Below are 22,023 nucleotides of genomic sequence, written 5' to 3' on the forward strand. Positions count from 1 at the left end.
AAACCAGAGACTGAAATTTTATATTTTGATATGTCTCCAGGACAAGCATTTACATGCCAAGAAAGATTCCCTCATGTTATCCCACAAACACTTCAAAAACCAGCTACAATAAACCCAAATATTAACTTCCAACACCACCAGAGAGGGGAGAATTCTATTCACTTAGATGGCATTGTTTTCTTCTAATGTCAGCCTATATCATGAAGAAACTATTGAACTGTAACATTAAATGTAATCTACAATAGTCTCTTGTCCACCAATGCTTTTTTGATGCTCCTTCAGGACTGTGGATGGCAGCGATACGCTCTTTAAACCAGTATTCTTCAATCTGCTTTTCTGCTAAGTTTCTTGCACTTTTAGACAGTAGGCATTAGTATTTATATATGTTATTAACTACTACAGCTGTAATCCTATAATGGGAAAAAAAAAAGTAATGACAGTATGCTCAAAGAATACAAAGCTCTTCAGATAAAACAAAATATAGCTTTTACCGGCATATCAGTGAGATTTATAAATAACAGCCTTTTTTTGAAATTAAATAACTGAGTTGAAACTGACATGTACATGGAACTTCCGCATAAAAGAGTAAAAGAAAAAAAAAATCTCATCATTAATCTCTTAACAGCAACACATAAGTTACCAGCAGTTGACAAAAAAAGTTCAAATTTCTGCAACAGCATACTTATATTTTATATTCTTACTTGCTTTATATTCTTATTTTATATTCTTACTGCATTGATTGAGAGTTCTAATGCAGACATCTGGTAAGTCAAACACAAATTGGGCAGGGGGGCACAGGAGAGAAGAAGAGAAATGCCTATATCCAGTGTATCAGAACACTTCAGTGGAACAGAAGTTTTGTACACTTTCTACAGTGCACTGAGTTCTCATCCTTAATTTTTAGATTTAAAAAAGAAAGAAAAGCCAAGCAAAATGACCATTTTTAGTTACTTTCTCCCATTCAGTAATGATCAGTCATGAGTGTGCTTAACTGTTCTGTTGCCCTCCTCTTGCTAAAGCAGTCTGTTTTATCTTGGTTCTTAATTAAAAATAAAAAAAGAAGCAAAAGTAATTCGATCACAGGAGAAAATGGGAAAGCCTTGTTTTTCTTTAAGGCACAATGACATGTTGTTTCAATCAGAGTAAAAAATTTTTTTCTTTCCCATGGGTATTCCCCCAGTGTGTCTGTGAATCTGTTCCTAGCATTAGAGCATTCAAGTCTTGTTCCTCCAACTAGCTTATTTTCATGAAGCTTTTATGAATTTAATCTATTCTGAATCAGATTCAGATAAATCTGTCTAAGCTTCGGAAGCTGAGGGTGGTGGGTAGACAGACAGAACATTTAAACCTAACTGACAAAAGTTTGTACACATAGAAAACCAGACTGGCAAAAGGTGTTATTAAGTATTCCTTACAACAGGAAAACTAATACCTACAAATCCCTTCTGCTGAAAAAACAGCAGAAGAGCAGAAGATTTTACTTTTATTTTCTAAGTTGCCTTTGAAAAAGTTATTTGATATAATGTCAAGTCATGAGATATTTCAGTTCAAAGTTTGGATATTTCAGGAAGTTTTGACTGTGCAAGAGAAAAAAAACCCACAACCCCTCAATGCCTTCCAACATTTCAAGTGGTCTGCACCGAAAAACAGCAATGATAGGATAAGGCAAATAAACAATTGGAAAATATACAGAAAAACAGAAAGAAGAGGAAGGAGAAAGCAGAAGTCCATACTGCATACACATCTTACAGAAAGGAGGTACAGAATTCATAAAGTGAAGCAATAATTAGATTTAATATAGACTGTTTTCCTAGGCGCAAACATAGCAGAATTCATCAGTCCTCCTCATATAACCCCGCAGTATCTCAGCACTGCTCTGAAGGCAGAGAGGCAAAGTACACCTTTATGCATCACAGGATTTTGTCTGTGTTTGTGACTGGAAGCCATGAGACCTGCTGAAAGATACATTGCAAAGAGCCTTTCTGTGATATCTTGAAACTCCTGTTTAAAACATTTCCAGAAGCACCTGTAAAAGGCATTAACCTCCTTCTGCTCTTCGCAAGTTTAAAAACAATGTCAACTGAGACAACACTCATACTGATCAGGATATTCAGATTTGTTAACTTTAATTTAATTCATCAGTACTTATTAGGAAGATTTTATGTGAAGGAGGAAAAATATGTTATGACTTCTGCTCTAAAAATAAACCCTGATATAATATGTAAGTATTACATTTCCTAAGATAAAGCAAACAAACCCTTTCAAATAAGTGTATTTGGACTCAAAATTGAACATATATTCTAGTGGAAAACAGACTTTTTAGATACTAAAATATCTCTGCACCGAATATAAACCTACTTGAGGAGTGGAAAATCTTTGAAAATTTTAATAGAAGCAATTAATTGTCAATTCTGTTCTCTTACTAGATGAATACTTGACATTGCTTATCAGAACCACTTGATTGAGAAACAGCTTCATAGAACAGAAACCAGCTGTCTTCTGACAAACAAGAAAGCCTACATTTGCTGAATAACATATGTCACATTTGTCCACTTTTTCCCTTTTACTTCCTTTTTTTAGATGAGGTTCCTTTTTGTGCTGAAAAATACAGCCATCTTCCCCTCCCCACTACTCATTCATTCACTACTTTTAACAGTTCCTCTTCACGTTGCCTGTGTAACACCTCAAGTTTCCTCTAACTCTTCAAGGACTGAGGAATAACTTGGTGAAAAACAATCAGCTAGCAGTCTGGAAAATCACTCCTAATAATTTGTATGTTTATGACTGATGCTCCGTCTCTCTTTTTTGCTTTAATCACAAGTCCCTAAATGCTGCTCTGCATTACCTACCAATTAGTTATGCTAGTTTTAATCTGTACCAAACCAGGTCTACATTAAACCCTCCTCACATGACACAGCTTCGGGAGCCTACTCTGGCTCAGCCAGCAAACTCCACCTGCTTAACCACACTGGCAGTGGTTCCTCACTTCCTACTACGAGTGCTGAACATCCTCAATGAGAGATGGTGCTGAGCTCCCTTCTCATATAAAATTCTATTCCCCTTGCCTCGGAGAATGATTACGTCCATGGTTAACAGAAACGGAGGTAATTCCAAAAAAAAACCAAAATACAGTGTATGCTTCAAGATGTTTAAAAGTATTACTGCTCTCTTCTTAATGAGGCAAATAACAGCATCTGTCTTCTCACTGGTATGGGCACATACTGCTTGTTAGCACTAATACGAGCCAAGGAGCTGTACAGATACTGTATTATTACTATGTATGTAGGATTAACACCCTTTATTACCCTAAACCAGAGATTTCTGACTGGTTACAAGGAAATTTGTGTACTGAAGGAGGTAAAAGCCTGACTAAGAGAATGGCAACCTGTAATTCTATTAAGTAATGTGAATCAGAATGTCATAGTCAATTGTATATTTAAAGACTAAAAGCAGGCTCACATTTGTAAACAAATCATTCATTCAGGCTTTGTTTCAAAGACTACTCCAGGCCTTCTGTTTATTAGAGACAAATGACAAAGTGATGAGTCCTGCATCACAACATTTTGTAGTACTCAAAAGCAGAACTCCAGCAAAACAAATCTATGCTATCTACAACTCAATGCATCACTGTAGCATGGCTCGTTTGGTGTTTTATATCCCTGGCAGCTTTTCTTAGGGGAGGAGGACTGAAGTTTCTCCAATGTACCATAAAAACATAAAAAAAACTTCAGCTGGATACATTGTTTAGTGCCAGCAAGAAGGAGGGACCTCCCTGAACTGATGCAGAAAGCAGAGGTGCCTACAAAACTGAAAGTGCCCAGAATCATCTCGGGGAAATTACTTTCATACTGAGCATGCTTAGCAGCTTTCTTAAATCCTAAAACAAAGCCACTAGCTATGACAGGGAAGATAATTGTACATGCTGAGATTGTGACATGAACCAGTACTTGGTCAGGAGAAAAAATTGCCATCAGGCCCTGGCTGAGAGGATACATCTGGATCAGCAAGGATGTCAGCTGGTCAGTCACTGTGGCAGATCTCTTGGCCGTGGGGCAAGGTCTTTTGTTTTGGCACAAGACATGGAGATAGCCACCCAGCTGTGAATGCTGGTGCAAGGTCTGCGTATGAGAGACTGTGTTCTGTTGTACTGATGGACTGAAGGTATGCAAACCTGGGCTGCAGATGCTACAGTGCCAATCTGATTTTGTAAAATAAGGGTGTGCAGGGTAATGGCATAACTGACAACATGTACTACATTTTAGGTTATTTCATTGACTGAATCACAAAACTGGAGAGTAAACAAGTTTAAACCAAACTACAACCAAAGTGTAGATCTGGACTTACTCATAGATTTTCTCTAAAATTAATTTATGGAGAGTAAAGAGTATTTTAAATGTTTTATTTGCAATAAATCTCAACTCTTTATCCAGACAACTCCACACTTCTTCTTTGTTGACTGATGCTAATACAAAGTAGTTCTGGAGTTTTATGTGATGCTTAAGGCAAATAAAAACTCCGCAGTACTCTATAACCTTATTTCTAGCAAAGCTAAAACTTGGTAAAATATCATAGAATAATGAAGTCTGACAGCTAACTTTGTCACAAACTGGACAAGACTGACAGTTTAATTGAAGGAGCTCTGTTTCTACTATTGTGTATTCATTAGTAATTTTATTTTCTAAAGCTTGTGTAGATGCATTTTGGGACAATTTGTGATGGTTCTGTAATTAAAACTTCATCTTTGTAACACCCCAAACCATACCTCATTCCAAGTTTTTATATCAAAACATCAGACCTATGGAAGATGCCACATCAGTGAGATTTATTTCAACTTAATGAAAATGGAAGCTGCAAATATCACTTTGAGCAAGTACCTCTGCAAGTCATTTTACTTCTTATGAAAATGCAGTTGGTCAAATTTTAATAGGAAGTAAAATCCTACTGCCTCAAGATTGCTTTTAAAAATAACCTGATCTTTTTGGACAACATGCAGTTTAAAGTAAAGAACTACATTTTGGCACATGAGTAATCTTACCAAATTTATAGACACTGTGTAGTCCAGCATTCTAAATTATTCCAAACAGAAGTCAAGATACTTGAGTTTACAGTGGTTCCCCTTATTGACAAAACCAAATAAATGGTTATTCTGCAGTACAACACATGGTATGGAGATCCGCAAGCAGGCAAGATGACACAGCACAGCACGCTTCAGATGTACAAGGTGGAGTGCAAGCACACACACAGACAATCTCCCAGCAAGACTTACTGGCATAAGCATGGTATTGGACAGTCACTGCTAAAGCATATTCAAACACAACTCAAACCACATTCAAGCTAGCTCACAAGCATCCGTACAACTTTTGTTGAGACTTTCCTGTTTTTATCCTTCCTGGGTTAAAATTCGACAGGTTTTAATCACACCTATGGGTGCAGTTTCATAGAAATTCACTTCAGAAAATGGTCATTTTGAAAGAACTTAAAGCAGACCATTCAGCACTGTACATTCAGAATAAAGATCAACTTGAAAGTAGGTCCCTTCTCCTAGTACATCACACTTTTCTGCAGCTGTTTTAGGCTACAGCCATGTTAGAACAAGCATTTCCTACCCTGATCTTACTGTAGTTTGGTTTATGGCACAGACTAAGGCCTAAGCAAGATTTTAACGGCCAGTTTATCTTTACAACGTGACAAAAAATTTGAAGTATACTATAACTTTTTGCTGTGTTTATGTTTTCTATTTTGTGACCCCAACCATAATCCATAGAATAACATACAAACACATAAGAAATCCTCTGGGCTTATGGCACCTCTCCTTCACCGGATATGTTCAAGACTGAGATACAGAAACACTTGCCCCTTCTGCTTTTTCTTTCACTGAGCCCCCTTTCACTGCACACACTGTCAGACTTTTAGCAAAACAGTGAGGAATCTTCCCCCATGTACACAGCCTTTACCTGCTAGAATACAGCATAGGTTGATCACGCTGATAATGCTCATCTACATTCAAGGAAGAAGAAGAAATTGTGGTTGCCAAGGAAGTCGCTTCAAACAGAGATGGAGTGCTTGGCACTAGATCTGGCTGGTGGCGTGAACCTAGTACTGCATACACAAAAATAAAGAACGATATTAAAAAAAACTAATTTCAAACTGAATCCAAGTATCTTTATGCAAGTATATGGAGTCACACAGTGCTCTGAACAGCTTCTTGAAGCTTCTTAATATATAAATTTATAAGACTGTAATATTCATGTGCCTATACCCACATTCTTTTGCATTACAGGGTGAATTTCAGCTGCTAGCTGGTATCTTCAGCAGAATACAGAGCAAACCCAAGGTAAAATATTAAACAGTGGTATGAATATCTAATGAATTGTTCTAAGTCCTGGGACTGGTCTCACACTACCAGGGACCAGTTTTCACATGGGATTAGGTGGCTGCTTCTCCTCTGAGCTTGGTTACAGTTGAGCCCTGAAAGGGGCAAAGTTTGTATCTTTTCAAAAAGACTCTGAAAACAATTAACTGAACTTCAAAACATTTCATGTGACATATTTGTTTAAAAGTCACTGAAAGTAATAGCTTGGCTCTGGCCTCAGTCCACTACCTGGACTGGACAATTTTTTTAGGACCCCCTGAAATCTGAAAGATCAACATCATATTATAACCTTGATTCTGACATCCTCTTGCTCCTGCAGGCCCATTCTGCCAAATATGACTAACAATTTGCTCCATGAGAATGACCCGATTCTGAAATTTTGAAAGATCAGCCAAATGGGAAACCTTCTAGTTACAGGGCTTCTAGACCTTATACTAAGTTCCTTTAAAATCATTGTTTAGGCTGTTGATTTGAAAGACATTACCTTCTTCATCAAGGCTGGCATAGCTTTGTCCTTCAGCAAGAATGCCATGCTTTTCATCCTTCCATTCCTGGCTAACTGCACACACTATTTCTTGTGATGTTGCCTTTAGGGCCGTGATGGAATTGCACCGCTTCTTTGAAGGTGAAGACTTTAAAACTGCATTACCGAATGAACGTAGGTGTTGAATGATGTCATCTTATCTCCCTGCACATCTTTAACAGCATATAGAAAAGCGAGCCATCTACAAAGCTAGATTTTCTAAGTACAGATGAAGAACACATTCAGATACAAACCCACTTATCAAATATTGTATTAAAACTAGAGCCAAAGGCATTGTTATTTCATCTATGAGTGAAGTACTTCTGTCTTTTTCTGGGGTCTCTTATTGCTCATAGGACAAAAAAAATCAGTTAGCCAACTCTGACATCACTAAGTTACAAACCTCCTATCAACCCATGTAATCAGAGACAGAATGATACAGAAAAAAAAAAAAAAAACCAAAAGACAGGAAAACTGAAAAAACATTTTGAATATTTTAAGATATTATGATAATTTCCTTGAGCTATGAACCACTGGCATATAATGATGCATAATGCTACTGCAGAATTTCCACTTCAGTGACATGTGTCAAACATCCCCTTTGGGTAAAATAAACACTTCCAAACTGTTGATGGCTTTTACACTCACGTATGAGCAACCCCTTTGTGATTCTCACCAGGGCCTGCCTACTTACAATGGCATTTGGTGTGAAACTCCAAGATCTGACCATTGCCTCTACTACTGAACCATCACCCTCATTTGCAGTTCTTCTCCAGAAAGATGCTAGCCAGATCATTTAGTGTTTTTCAGTTGCCAGCTGCTGAACCTCCATGCATTGGCTGCAAGGTTACTTCAGATGCACTGCAATAGTGCATATTGTGCTCTGCTACAAAATTAAAATTAAAAGTATTAAAGCCACTTGGCTAAAGACTGAAGAAGAAAATCAGATGCACAGCCTCTGCCCAAGGCTGAATCTGCTTATTATGTTTTTACTGTTGTTTATGGAGGCTTGTTCTGTGCACTAGGGGCAAAAGCACAGATTCACAACAGGGCTTAAGAGTTTAAACTGAAATGTCTAACTCAAAGTTTAGAAACAATGTTCTTGAAGGCAGGAACACTCCCACTTCTTTATTTTACTACCTAATTATAATGTATTTGAACCATTAATCCATACAAAAGTAGATTAATAGCCTTGTATACAGACCAGATCAGTAAGAGTGGGATATTAAGACAGGTTAACAGCCTCTTCCAGGTTATCAGCCTGGAAAAGTGAGACAGACAAATTAAGATTAGAGAGAGAATTAGGCATGATGTTCTCAGTTCTACATTGTAGCTTTCAAATACCTAACGGTGGTGTCTTGCACTGACATAAATCTACTGGTCAGAATTAGCAAGAAGTGAAAAAATACTGAAATGTTCAGGAAACATATATGGCATGGCTGCATGAGGCATTTACTTTGTTCAACAGTCAGAAGTCTGAAGTTGTCTACTTTTTACTCTGTAAGTGCAGAGGAGTTCCTTTGAATATTGTCTCAGACAACAGAGCTCCCACCAGTTTATTGGCAAAATTATGCTAGGGTTTAAAGAGATCTGAGTCTCAAGAAGCTCATTCCTCCTTTCAGCTGAATTTTGCTTCATATTTTGTCATATTACAGCAGATTCTTTTATTTTTAGATTAATAATTATTTTCTTAAGGATTTAACATTTAACACCTGAAGTTGTTAATTTGTGCTGGTATTTGTAATACTGTTTCACTTAAATCTCATTTAGTTCTGTCCTTCATTTGTATTTTGTTCTGTCTCTATCCACATGGACTTGTTTCTCACTGCAGATAACTAATGATTATGTTAAGAGACCAGCATAGCACTCCTCAAAAAGGTATTTACAAAATATCTTCTATCAGTTTGATACAATGCCATATGCTCAATCTCCTGTAGTATTTGAGCCAGGTGTGCATTACACATTATGACATTCAACTCCAAACCAAACAGAGTTCCGTGAGTTGGATTATCAAACTGCTAACTAGGATCCACTTTAAAGTTCCTCTATGAACTACATAGTTCTAGCCAGTCAATTTATATATATTTGTCAAGAACTCTACTTTATATAGAGCCTTGAAACTGACAAAACACTGTTTTCAAGAGGCTAAGCAGAAACATCCCTTCTTTTACTAAAAAAAAAAAAAAAAAAAAGTGCAATTTCGGCCTCCACAGATTTAAAAAATAATTTGGCAGTAAAGCAGTAAGTATGCATGCATGCTATTTAAACCAGCTGATCTGTATGTCTTATAATAATTTTTTATACCACTTGGCATAATTGTTGAAAAAGCCCTCACCGCATAGATAACTAGAACAGTTTTTCCCCAAAGAGCAGCCTGGGCCACAGTGAACCCCAAGCACTCATCTCTGCCTTGCTGATATCTTTATCAAGTCTTCCCTACAGACTTTCTCACTGCACACACACTGAATACATCTCAGTGGTCATCACTGTCCTTCTCTGCACTTCAGATTGAGTTTCCTTACAGCAGCATGACCAACTCATAGAGTAAATATCCATCAATGCATTAATATTTATAAGACTCTCTGAAAGTCTAATTTTCCTGAATAGCTGTCACAACATATCATGCCTATAAGGAATCATTAATTAGGGTTAATTCAAACTCTCTTTTTCTTTTAAAGACTCACTCAAAATATCTAATTTCTTCTTTTTCATTTTGTTTAATTCAGCTATTCTATTTTCTTCTTATTCAGTAATTTCACAAAGCACTCATCACCTACACTTCTGATTTCTTGTTGCCCTTAGTTACCAGTTTTCTATCTTCTTTCTTGCTTTTTAGACTTAACTATGTGTGTTGTTCTAATCTACCACGTCTCTAACATTAGTTTTTGTGGACAGAGTTAGAGTTTCACAAGCTCACTCCAAATAATTTGATTTTTTCCAAAAACAGTTGGATACTGGTCTCCAGAAAAGCGATATTATCTTTAGACAAAATAGAGTAACAAAGCCTGGTACAGTCTGAGAAATACTGACTTCCAGTGGTAGAAATTTTAGTGAAAATAAAACCTGGTCTGAACTTTTCATGGAAGAATCCTGTAAGAAGATAAGTCTCTAAACTTGGAACTACAATTCAAGGTAGTTCTGAACATATGAACTTATGTTCAAGATGTATATACTCGAATGATAGCTGATTCTCCCCAGTTATTTTTCAAAGTCAGGCTAAAAGCAGCAAGTCTGAAAAGAAACCTGTTCATTAATACTTGCAAATTCTGTTGTTTTGCTTCATAGCTGTACCCAGATTATGATAAAGTATCTGTACTGCTCACTCCATGGGACTAAGGCAACATTGATTTGTTCTTTTCATTTTGGAATCAAGAAACAAATTGTGATAGCTGTTTCTCCAATTTTTTTTCTGAAATCTAACTTTATATGCCTACATGGTAGTTAATGCAGTGTTCAGACTCTCTGGAAGGTACAGTGCACTGGTTTTGTCTAGGGTAGAGTTAAATTTCTTCATGCTACATCTTGGATTTGTGACAAAAGCAGTGTTGATAGCAGACCAAAGTTTTAATTATTGCTAAGCAGTGCTTATACAGCATCAAGGCGGCCTCATGCTGCCCTGCCAGTGAGGAGGCTGAGGGTGCACATGGAGTTTTGAGGGGACACAGCTGGGACAGCTGACCCCAACTGACTGAAGGGATATCCCAGACCATATGACATCATACTGAGCAATAAAAGATGTGATAAACAGGAGCAAGGCGGAAACATTCATACGGCATTTGTCTTCTCAGGTAGCTATTACATGTGATGAAGCCCTGCTTTCCTAGAGATGGCTAAACATCTGCCTGCCAATGGGTAGTGGATGAATTCCTTACTCTGCTTTGCTTGAACATGCAACTTTTGCCTTCCCTATTAAACTCTATCTCAACCCATGAGTTTTCATACTTTTACACGTCTGATTCTCTCCCCCATCCCACCAGGGAGGGTGTCATGTCCCACTCTGAAGAGGGAGACAAGTGACTTAGATTCCTAAATCCCCAATGGAATGGACAATGGTGAGACAAGTCTCAAAGTCCATGCACAGACATTTATTAATTTCCCACAATGTACTAACTGGATGGATGATAATTTGCTAAGTATGTAACAAATTATGCCAACCAATATAGTATGCCTTGCATTACCTAATGATAGTAAGGAAAAAGGAAAAAGGGAAAGAGAGAGAGGGGTAGAAACAGAGATCTCTGGTCCGGGTTCCTGCATGGGTCCCATCTGAGTTCATCAGGGATGCATCTGTTGTCTTCACTTCCCCTTTTTTTCATGCTTTTTTTGACTCCTCAGCCCCCCTCAATTTATACACACTTTCCTTGGGTCCCTCCCCTATGTCCAACTACCTATCTATATATCACATGCATGGGGAGGGGTAAGGCGCTTCATGGGATGATGTAACTAGCACAATCTTGTTAATCTTCATTAGCATATAGAGGGGTGTCAACCTTAATATGCATTTTATGGATAATGAAGCAAAGGTCATTCACCAGACAGATGGACCCTGAAACTTTACAAGATGCACCAAAGCATGAACTGTCCTGTCTCCACAGTTAAATTATTGCTGCAAGACTTAAGCTTTAGCCTTTGGACAATTCTCGGTAGTGATGTCCCTCTGTAGTGATGGTGGGTTTCTCTTGGCTTTTTTTCTTTCCCCTGTGTATTGGGTTTGTGTGGCTAGGTTTTGGTAGTGTGGGGGGCTAAAGGGGTCGCTTCTGTGAGAAGCTGCTAGAAGTTTCCCTCATGCCCAATAGAGCCAATGCCAGCTGGCTCCAAGATGGACTCACCGCTGGACAAGGATGATCCCATTAGCAACGGTGGTAGCACCTCTGCGATAATGTATTTAAGAAAGGGGAAAAATTGCTGCACAGCAGCTGTGTGAGAGAGAGAAGTGAGAATATCTGAGACAAACAACTCTGCAGACACCAAGGTCAGTGAAGAAGGAGGGGGAGGAGGTGCTCCAGGCACCAGAGCAGAGATGTTCCTGTAGCCCGTGGGGAAGACCATGGTGAGGCAGGCTGTGGCCCTGCAGTCCATGGAGGTCTATGGTGGAGCAGATACCCACCTGCAGCCTGTGGAGGACCCCATCCCTGAGCAGTTGGATGTGCCCTGAAGGAAGATGTGACCCTATGGAGAGCACATACTGGAGCAGGCTCCTAGCAGGACCTATGACCCTGTGGGGGACCCACACTGGAGCACACTGTTCTTGAAGGACTGCACCCCGTGGAAGTGATCCACACTGGAGCAGTTAGTGAAGAACTGCAGCCCATGGAAAGGACCCACACTGGAGAAGTTGAAGGACTGCCTCCTGTGGGAGGGACCTCATGCTGGAGCAGGGGAAGAACATGAGGAGTCTTCCCACTAAGGAGGAAGGAGTAGCAGAGACAAATGTGTGATGAGCAGACCACAAACCCCCATTCCCAATCCCCCTGCACTGCTTGGAGGGAGGAGGCTGAGTATTCGGTAGTGAAGTTGAGCCTGGGAAGAAAGGAGGGGTCGGGGGAAGGTGTTTTGGGTTTATTTCTCATTACGCTACTTTGATTTGACTGGTAATAAATTAAAATAATTTCTCAGAGTCAAACATGGTTTGCTCATGATTGGTAACTGGTGAGTGATCTCCCTGTCCTTACCTCAAGCCATGAGCCTTTCATTATATTTTCTCTCCCCTGTCGAGCTGAGAAGGGGGAGTAATAGGGAGCTTGGTTGGCACCTGGCATCCAGCCAGCATCAACCCACCACACCCTGTAAGTAGCTAATAGTGATATGCATCTTACCCTTGAGACTGAATTAAAAGATTAAGGAAGGAGAAATGAAGGGAAAAACTAGAAACCGGTGATAGTGGCAAAGACAAAAGACTTTATTAATACCCAACTTCTGATTTTTTTCCTTGATAAAGCACAGAAGAAACCCATATCGAAGGGAAGAATGTCTGTCTTTTCAAACATGCTGGAGGTGGTATGTAAACAATCTTTACTTTTGCAAATTATATAAATTAAAATAAATGGGAGTATTACTACAAATAACGGATGCAGGACTGGACACATCATTAGATCATGAAATTTATATCAATGCTAGTACAAGGGAACCTGTTTTACCTTAAGATGCCCCTGATGTGACAACAAATAGCAAATAATTCCCTGTAATTTTACTACTAGAGTACAATTCCATTAGCTTAAGTGAAGAAACTCAACTTCTGGCAATGTAAGTGCCACATGATGTTAAAGAAAGGATTCTTTTATTTTCAAGACAGCATCATTACAAAGTAATGATTATAAAAATATCTAAAAGAGTAGAAGTCACAACTTCCTTACCTTGAACTTTCTTGAAAACCCTTGTACTCATAAACTTTAAAAATCTGTCTGCATAAAAACTTGGTCGGTGAACTGAAACAGTGTCCTACAAGATTGAAGAAGGTCTCTGTCACATTTTCCATAAGTAAATCACAAGTAAATTGTCAAGAAAGAAGCTGGACACCTTAAGTAAACTGTATCACACATTTCAGGCATACTCAAAACAAGTGAATCCTAACAAGTTTTTCCTTTTCAAAGGTTAATTATTAAAAAGATTTTTTTAGTTATTTCATTTGTGAAATTATGAGTTATGAATTATATAGTCATATTTTGTAAAATCTTCCTAGCATTTAAAATGCTTTTTTTCACATTATGTGCATTTTTCAGTTGCAGATTCATCAATGTCCTTCTAAGTGGCCATTTTCTTGTGTAGATTATAAGGACAAGCCAATCATTTTAGTTGCTTTTTGAAAGATCAACAAATAAAATCCAAACATGTACTGGGAAATGGACCTAAAAGTTTTCAGCAACCGCCCAAACTATGCAGTGATGGTAGACTACAAATATACCAGAGCTAGCTCTTTCCTGGTCAACATAAGCCAAAGTCCCATTAGCTAAAATAACAGCAGTTAAAAAAAATACTGAAATCTACTTACCCCATCATAAACAAGAGCTTTCCAAGAATGTTCCAGCTTCTTCATTAATCTAAGCATATAAAAACAAAATCAGAACTGCTCTGTAGAATTTTAATGTTTGTAACTAGTTTATCCAATAAAAACTCGAAATTCAACTTACCTGTAAGACTGGAGAATATCAATAATACCCATAAATAGAAGCAGCTTTTCTCCTTTATGGCTTCTAGCTGGAATACCTCCCATTCTGCAGGAAACAAGAAAGACATAGATTATCTTTTAAGACACCTCATCATCAGTTAGCAGGTGAACTGTACTCACGTGCAACCCCCAAAAAACAGGGACAACAGTAAAGCTAGATACCACAATGCCAAGTCAGTCAAATGTGGGTCACTTAGCTAAAACTGATTTTAAGTAGCAAATCTAAAGAATTTGGATTCCAGTGGTAAATGTCCACTATAAATAAAGAGTATTGTAGTGTAACTTTTAGATAGTATTGGAAATATTTAGATGATCTGAAAATTGGAAGTAAGTATACATCAGTTTATTCCTGAGGAAAATAAATAGTTTTGCCTAGCTAAAGGCAAATTTTGACACTTTATTGATCACATGTAATGAAACTGTAGAGAGTCTGCACATTACTCCAAGTCTGAAAAAGTTGTTTTGTATCTTTTTCAATAAAGTACTTGCTTTTCCAAAATTTCTTTACAGTCAGATTAGTGACAGAAAAAGTACCAAGCTGAGAAGCCTGATGGCCCAGATCTCCACTTGGTTCAGAGTATTTACTCAGCCATGACTTTAAAGAACAAGATGCTCATCCTAAGACTCTCTCTTTCTACTCCACCACCTAGAAAAAAGGGTCCACTCTTTTTAGAACCAGAAACTGAAATGCAATTTTCAGTTTGTCAGCTTCTGTTGATATTGATGGACCCACTACAAAAGCAGAAAAAAAAGATTGAAGATACCACACATGCAATACCTCCAAATCTTTTTTAACAGTTTGAGATATAAATAATACACACCTGAAAAAAAGACGTAGTTGAGAGTATATTCCCCATTCTGCCGTTAAGGCACAGTACTTCCTTCCCCTGACTAAACATGGTTACCATCTACTCAACCTTTTTCTGGAAGCTGTGACTATAAATTCAATCCAGTAAAAGCAGCAGTTATTGCTGCTGGATATCCATTCCCATCCTCATGCTTGTATGGCCTTACAATGAACCACAGCAGATGACTGACCTAGGGTTCTTTTTTGTAAGACCTTATTTTTATCCATCTCAGTGAGGTTTGCCACACCACCAGTTACGACAATACGAGAGAGGAGATAGTGCAAGGGGCCAAGGAAGGACTCAGTTGCCACAGCAGGCTTTTAACAGTGATACTACACTACTCAGGATCTGGGCAGCTCTACATTAGCTCAAGTGATATAGGAGTCCGGGGTGGGTTTCTGTACATAATAACCAAAAAGACTTTCTTGGGTGACTTATTTAAACAACTTTGGCTTTTAGTTAGAAAACAAAACCAGAATAAACCCAAAAGCCAACACCCCTCAAAACTGCCAGTGCAACACCTCTGCCACCATACAAGAGGATTCACCATCTTCTGTGTGAATGTGAGTAATGCTGTAAAAACTGAGTGAAATTCAGCCCTAATTTATATTCTAGAGCTCTGAACATCTGCAAACTCTCTATAAATGCTGAATATCGTAATTGTCCCATTTGTTTGCTGTAGGTTTAAGCGCATGTTTATATATCATTAGTTGTATTTACCTAGACAGCTCCCTTGAGAATGAGGAGAAGAGTAAATCCTTAATTTGAGATTAAACCCTCATTATAATGAAGGACTAATTACATAGAATGAGAATGGTGTACATAATGCTCTTACTAATGCTGAATGTATTTCAAAGGAAACAACAGAATAACGATCATCTATATACTTAAATTTCTACTGCAGTATTTGCAAGATAGAAAAATAAGAGGAAAGCAGCAATTCTTAACCTCAGGAAATATTGTACATGGATATGACTGCACTTCAGTGGTCGATGAAACAGTTCTAGATATTGAGTATACTATTTTGAGATGAAAATAACCACTGTAGGAATATCCACTTTAATGTTAATAAATAGTTTTCGCTTATGGCTCATCTGGCTGTGTCCAGTTAAAATTAGATTATACCTGGGACTCTTGTAATAGCTGTCCCATAACATGTCTTTTATAAATGAATGCATTTGTGCATACATAAGTTACTCTGATCTAATCAAATTTGCTATCATGTATTTAAAGATGATTAATCTACTAATCAACATTTTAATTTCCTGCTCTGCGGCAAAACTTGATGGTCCAACTTTCGGGACAAAAAAAAAAAAAAAAAAAAAGCTTAACCTTTCAGTTCCTGAAACGCAGTGTACTCTTCAAAGTTTTGCCTCTTACTACCAACTGGCAGAGACTGAAGAAACAGAATGTGCAAGTTTTAACAGTAATCTTAAGAGCAGGTTATGGCACTACGGCACTTACGTGTTTGTTGTCTCTGTGGTGACTGAGTCCCCTGACTTCCCAGGGCCCTGTATAGATTCCATGGCTGTGGAATAGAGAACTTTCTGTCCTCCAGGACGTTTCGCATCAGATGCGCTCTGGGAACCCTCTCCCTCTTTTTCCTTCATGTTACTGTTCAGTATGTGGATTCCCAGTAGCAAACTGTAATCCATGATCTTAAAACTTTCTAGAACCTATCAACAAAGAAGAAATGGTTCTACTGAAACAAAAAAAGACTATGTACAACATGAACTACACAGCAGCATTTTGAAATTCTACGTAAAAATAGCCCTTCAAAACACAGATTTGTCTTATTAGGAAAATGTTTGAAATTATAATTAACCAAAAATCTTTTACTACCCCACAAAAGTCAAAGTGGTAGTTATCTAATTAGCTCAATGCTTTTGTTACAAGAGGAAAAGAAAGATGCAGAGCTGAAATGTAAGCCAATGTTATTTTGTAGTCAAGGAAGATAAGTCCAGTCAGCACCTTTTTTTATTTATAGCAAGTAATAAATTAATAGTTCCACCATATACTTATGAACTACAGATATTTTTAAAGTCACCTCTAATGCACATTCCAGACTCTACTGATCATTTTTGCTGCGACTACTCTCTATCTCCCCCTCCACCTCCTGTTTATAACCGAGAAAGTATTCTTGGAGAACTTTCAAATGTCAAAAAAAGCATTTGCTACCATCTTCTCATTAACAGCAGATGGGATATGGGTACAAAAATCATGCATCTCTCTTTATTAGGCTAAATAGGGCCTATTTAAACTGCAAAGGCAGTTTTATTTCTGAAGCATGACTTAACCAGCCAGCCTTCTCTTCTAGCTCTACCAACCATTTTTGCCTCTGTCAGTATGCAAGTCCCCTTTCTTCTTTCATGCACATGTACAATCATAAGCACTATTCAGTTACATCATTATGAAGTCTGGCATACTGTCATTAAAAGGAAATACAGTTCAATTCAATATGCAAATGAGAACTAGAACAAGCTGTGATCACATCTAGTAGTATAACCAAACTGTCAGCAGAGAGCAGCTGTATTAAATATCTTATATAATAGCTAAGTGGAGGGAGAAAAACTGGTAGCAACCAGGAAGAATATGCTGTGCCACTCAGCTTTCCTTAACCTCACGTAGCTCAGCAATGTTTCATGATTCATTTTGGCGTAGAATGTCCTAAGATAACGGTGTAATTTTTGGCACAGAATCAAGAGGCAATAGTACATCTTTTTATGTGAAGAAGAACAAAATGTGTTTTTCCAGAGATGACAAATAAAGAGCAGTAATTCCAGGTATGGAATTATGATGAAGACTATCAAAGTATACATATTTTTACATAAAACACTGAGATGACTTGTGAACGCTAAGATATATTTTGCAAATCCAAAATGAGGTTTGTTGGCAACCACCAGGAAGGTTCTAGTGGTCTGTTAAATTGTATGAAGAGGAAAAGGGAGTCTACCGCCTAACTCATTCCCAGAGATAATTTTAACTCCAATGTCCAAGTATATAGGCAAAGCAAAATGAAAGATCTGTTCCACTCCACCTGTATTTCTGATTTATGCATTATACTAAATAGAAGCCAAATGTACATTACAGCTGAATTCTTTTCAATCTCTGGCATTTATATTCCATAAAGAACATGATGTCAATTTTAGCACTGTTGTGAGCATTTAAAGTGAAGAAACAAAGCTTAACACACTGTAATCTAACTATAGAAAGGCATAGCCTCATTCTGATTTCCAGACACAAAGGAGGAGTTTAGAAGACATAGTAAGTTTGATCTTGCTCAGAGTAATCTGACACTGAGGTAAGTTAGTTCAAACGGAACAAGAAAAAGGCGGCTAACGTATGGCCCTCAGTACCTCCCTGATGACAGAGCTTACATAGGGTTTCAGGACACAACATAAAAGCATATTGTAAACTACCGTACAACGAAATAATGAAATTTTATTGTGCATTGTGTGGGAATGTGGATGGCTAATAACTTCTTCGTTTACCATCCTGTATTGTACAAAGGCACAGACACTTGGTGCCAAGTAAGTTCTAGAATTTTCTTTACTGTTTGCTTATTGCTATGTTTTACTCAGACTCCCTCAAAAAAGAAATTACTATATATTGTATTCATTAAAAATATGTAATCAGTGGGTGTTTGCCACCAAATAGTGAAAATAGATTCTGGGTAGTGTCTTGGTTTGGGCTGAAATAGAGTTAATATTCCTTTTCAGGGACTAGATGAGCGCTGTGGTTTGGATTTAGCTTTGGGTTTGGTATGGGAAAAATGCTGATAGCACACTGATGTTTTCAGCTGCTACCGAGACTTCAAGGACTCTCTGACTCCCCATGTCCTGCCCATGCACAAGAAACAGGGAGGGAGCATGGCCCGAGCACCAGACCCAACTTGGGCAATGCAATATTCCATACCATGGACCGCCACGCTCACTGTAGAGAGGAGGGGTGGTCGGGAAGTGGCTCTCTCTCTCTCGCTCCTGGGATTGCGATTGCGGGATCTTGGTATCTCGGGGTCGCTGGCCGGGAACGGGCTGGGGATCGGTCAGCGGGTGGTGAGCAATTGCGTTGTGCATTGCCTGTCTATGTATTTTTTTTTTTTCCCCTACTATCATCCCTCTTCCCGTTTTCTTGCCCTTACTAAACTGATCCTACCTCAGCCTGCAAGTCTCTCTTCACCCCTCCAATTCCCTCCCCCGTCCCCAGGTGGGGAGAGGGAAGGGAGGGTGACCAGCTGCAGTGGTTGGCTGCCGACCAGGCTCAAACCACAACAGTAGACTGAAAAAAAAGTTAATACAATTCACCCCCTACAAAAATACCTTAGTACAGGCAGCAACACTGTTTATGCAAACCCAGATTACAACTGCTAGTCAGGCTTGGAAAAAGCATTGCCACTTTTATTTTACAGTTGTAACTGCTGACAGCTCTGCCTTCAAACTATTTCTTACCATCTTTTGAATTACATTACATTAGATACATTAGCATTTAACTGCACTAATTACATAACCTATGTCTAAGACTAGCTGTAGCCTCATAGAAGGCTGTGGTATAATGTGTTGCTGCTTCATCCACAGGAACCTCTTACATGATAAAATTAATCTTTCTGACTGCATTAATTCACCACTGTCTCTTAAACCCATACTACTTGTACTGTACAATGGACTAAAAATCTCTTTGACTGTTTATGACTTTGTTCTAGGATTACTGAAAAACATCATAAAAACAAGTAGCTATTTTGTTATTCCAGTTCATTATGAAACTGAAACACCTTCACATCCAATGGATTAACTGCAGTACATATCCTTACAAACAGCACATAGCATACGAACTCTAGCCCTTGTCTCCTGGACATCCCATTCATGGTCCTCCTAAGAGGCAGGATTGTCCTGTCTACAAAGTGCCTTCAGGGTATCATAATATGGTCTGCCCCTCTGTCTGCCTACTGGTTTGATATACAGTTCTGACTACCTCCCCTTAGAAATTTGATAACCAAACCAGCCACTCCTTATGCAGATACACATTTTTTGACCAAGAAAATTCTGTTAAGAAATAGTTAACCAGAGTAACAAGGAAGAATCTCAACATTAGCATTCAACAAAAATTTACTTCACGTCTGTATTAAGACAGAAATTTTACTTCAGTCAGTGGAATTTCCAGCTGAATATGTCTGAAGGGTTCTCACATATGTATCATCATTAATATTTAAAATAGCAAACCATGATTATTTTTAAATGTGTAAGTAACATTTTGCACACACAGTTGTACAAATTAATCTGGCTTGCCTAGGAAAAGTTACAAAATGCAGCACATCAAGTTGTTTCTGAACATGCAGCATCCCGTGAGAACACAAAAAGGCGTAAGCCTTTTTCTGGGTTCAGGGTTGCTTGCAAGCTGTTTTGATGATTTTAGATGGAACTGCTTTTGAGAAGCAGCAGCAAGTTATTTCCACAAAAGTACCAAAATGAGATCCTAATATAATGAAAAAACACTCAATCAAATTGCAGTATTTAAGGGCCATATTCAGAGCAAAATGAGATAGCCTTTTATAACACCTGATGTCATCCATGTGAGATCACTAGAAATTGACATTAACTCCCAGAAATACACTCCTTTTGTAGTTGAAGTGAGAGAACTTCAATCTTTACTCGTGTAACCACTCTGAAATGCACCCTGCTAGTTTAATGGCACTGGGAGATTTCAGCAAGAATATTCTTATTTATAGTATACAGATGATTAAGTGTTGTGTTTGATAATGACAAGTAAATGTTCATTAACTTGACATTCAATTGTTCATCTCGTTTGTATTTATGTGTTATTTTGCTAGCTACACAGATTCTGTCGACAAAGTGTTGTCACTTGGTCACCATGTATTGCTTGCAAGGCTGGCTTTAGCTGCTCTGACAACTTCCAGATGGCAAGCATCACTCATCCCCTTCTAGCCTTAAGCGCTATTTTCAAACCACATAAAACCACCAGTGAAATGGCATCACAAAATATGTTGTTCTGGAACATGAGAAAATAACTCCCTGAATCAGATTTTATTTTCTCTGAGCTAATCAGCTGTCAGAGCATTCTGTGAATCATCTTAGATATGGTTATGCTCAACTATCTCAGCCAGTTACTAATGGAGCACAGCAAGTATTTCTACTATGGAATTTCATTTTTATTTTAGATGCAGCCTGCCTAAGCTGTGTGCTATCTGACAGAGAAATCTGCATTCACGTTGCTAACCATGCAAAACAACTCAGGTCAGCATGTCATTTTTATAAAAGGAAAACACTGCTCAAAAAAAAAAAAAATTCACAAGCTTATGAAATGCAATAACTAAAAGGATATCCATGCAAGCATTTCCTCTCCTATAAGCATTTTGGAAAAGGGATGTAGGAACTAACATAACAGAAAGAAGACTGATTTTAGACTGAATTAATAATTACTCTCCAACATAAGAAGATATATAAAAATCCCACAAAATAAAGGACTGTTGTGGTTTAGGCCTGACTGGCAGCCAACCACAATGCAGCAGCTCTCTCTCTCCCTTCCCCTCTGGCAATGAGAAGGGACAGAGTGCCAGGCTTGGGGTTCAAGATAGGACTGGGATGGGGAAAAAATCCCCCTTTTATGATCACGAGCAAAAGGCAGACTCGTTAAGGGAAGAAAAAAAAAAAGAACATACATCTATTACAGACACTAACATCACATAACAGAGTAAGACAGTGAGAAGCATTGCCACATCTTGAGAACACCTTCCGCCCACCCCTCCCTTCTTCCCGGGCTCAGCTCTGCTCCCGATATCTCTACCTCCTCCCCCAGTGGTGCAGGGGCAGGGAATGGGGGGTGAAGTCAGTGCTGCCATTTCCTTCATCTTCGGTGAGGGGAGTGTCCAAAACTTGTTCCCCCCTACTCCATCGTGGTCCCCCTCTCACAGGAGACAGTCCTCCACAAACTTTCTCCGACTTGAATTCCTCCCACGGGCCGCAGCGTTCCCCACACTGCTCCATCATGGGTCACTAACTTTCTCCAACTGGATTCCCTCCCACGGCTGCAGCCCTTCCCGAGCTGCTCCGGCGTGGGACTCCCCCACATGCTGCAATCCTCCCAGCACTGAATTACAGCA

General features: G+C 38.5%; 1 protein-coding gene across 7 annotated transcripts in view; it reads right to left on the reverse strand.

Annotated features, from left to right (window-relative positions):
• PIP5K1B (phosphatidylinositol-4-phosphate 5-kinase type 1 beta) overlaps nucleotides 1-22,023 on the reverse strand; it is a 121,800-nt gene that overhangs the window by 23,087 nt on the left and 76,690 nt on the right. For all 7 annotated transcript variants that reach the window (XM_032983868.2, XM_042787969.1, XM_032983871.2 and 4 more), the window contains 6 exons: nucleotides 16,374-16,585; nucleotides 14,024-14,107; nucleotides 13,885-13,933; nucleotides 13,250-13,334; nucleotides 6,858-7,013; nucleotides 5,955-6,099 (listed from right to left, as the gene is read on the reverse strand). In XM_032983868.2, coding sequence (XP_032839759.1) covers nucleotides 5,955-6,099; nucleotides 6,858-7,013; nucleotides 13,250-13,334; nucleotides 13,885-13,933; nucleotides 14,024-14,107; nucleotides 16,374-16,585 — 731 coding nt within the window. The remainder of the gene's footprint in view (nucleotides 1-5,954; nucleotides 6,100-6,857; nucleotides 7,014-13,249; nucleotides 13,335-13,884; nucleotides 13,934-14,023; nucleotides 14,108-16,373; nucleotides 16,586-22,023) is intronic.

This window comes from Tyto alba, unplaced genomic scaffold, assembly GCF_018691265.1.
Source record: "Tyto alba isolate M040663 unplaced genomic scaffold, T.alba_DEE_v4.0 Super-Scaffold_13, whole genome shotgun sequence".
In the NCBI taxonomy this organism is placed as follows: domain Eukaryota; kingdom Metazoa; phylum Chordata; class Aves; order Strigiformes; family Tytonidae; genus Tyto; species Tyto alba.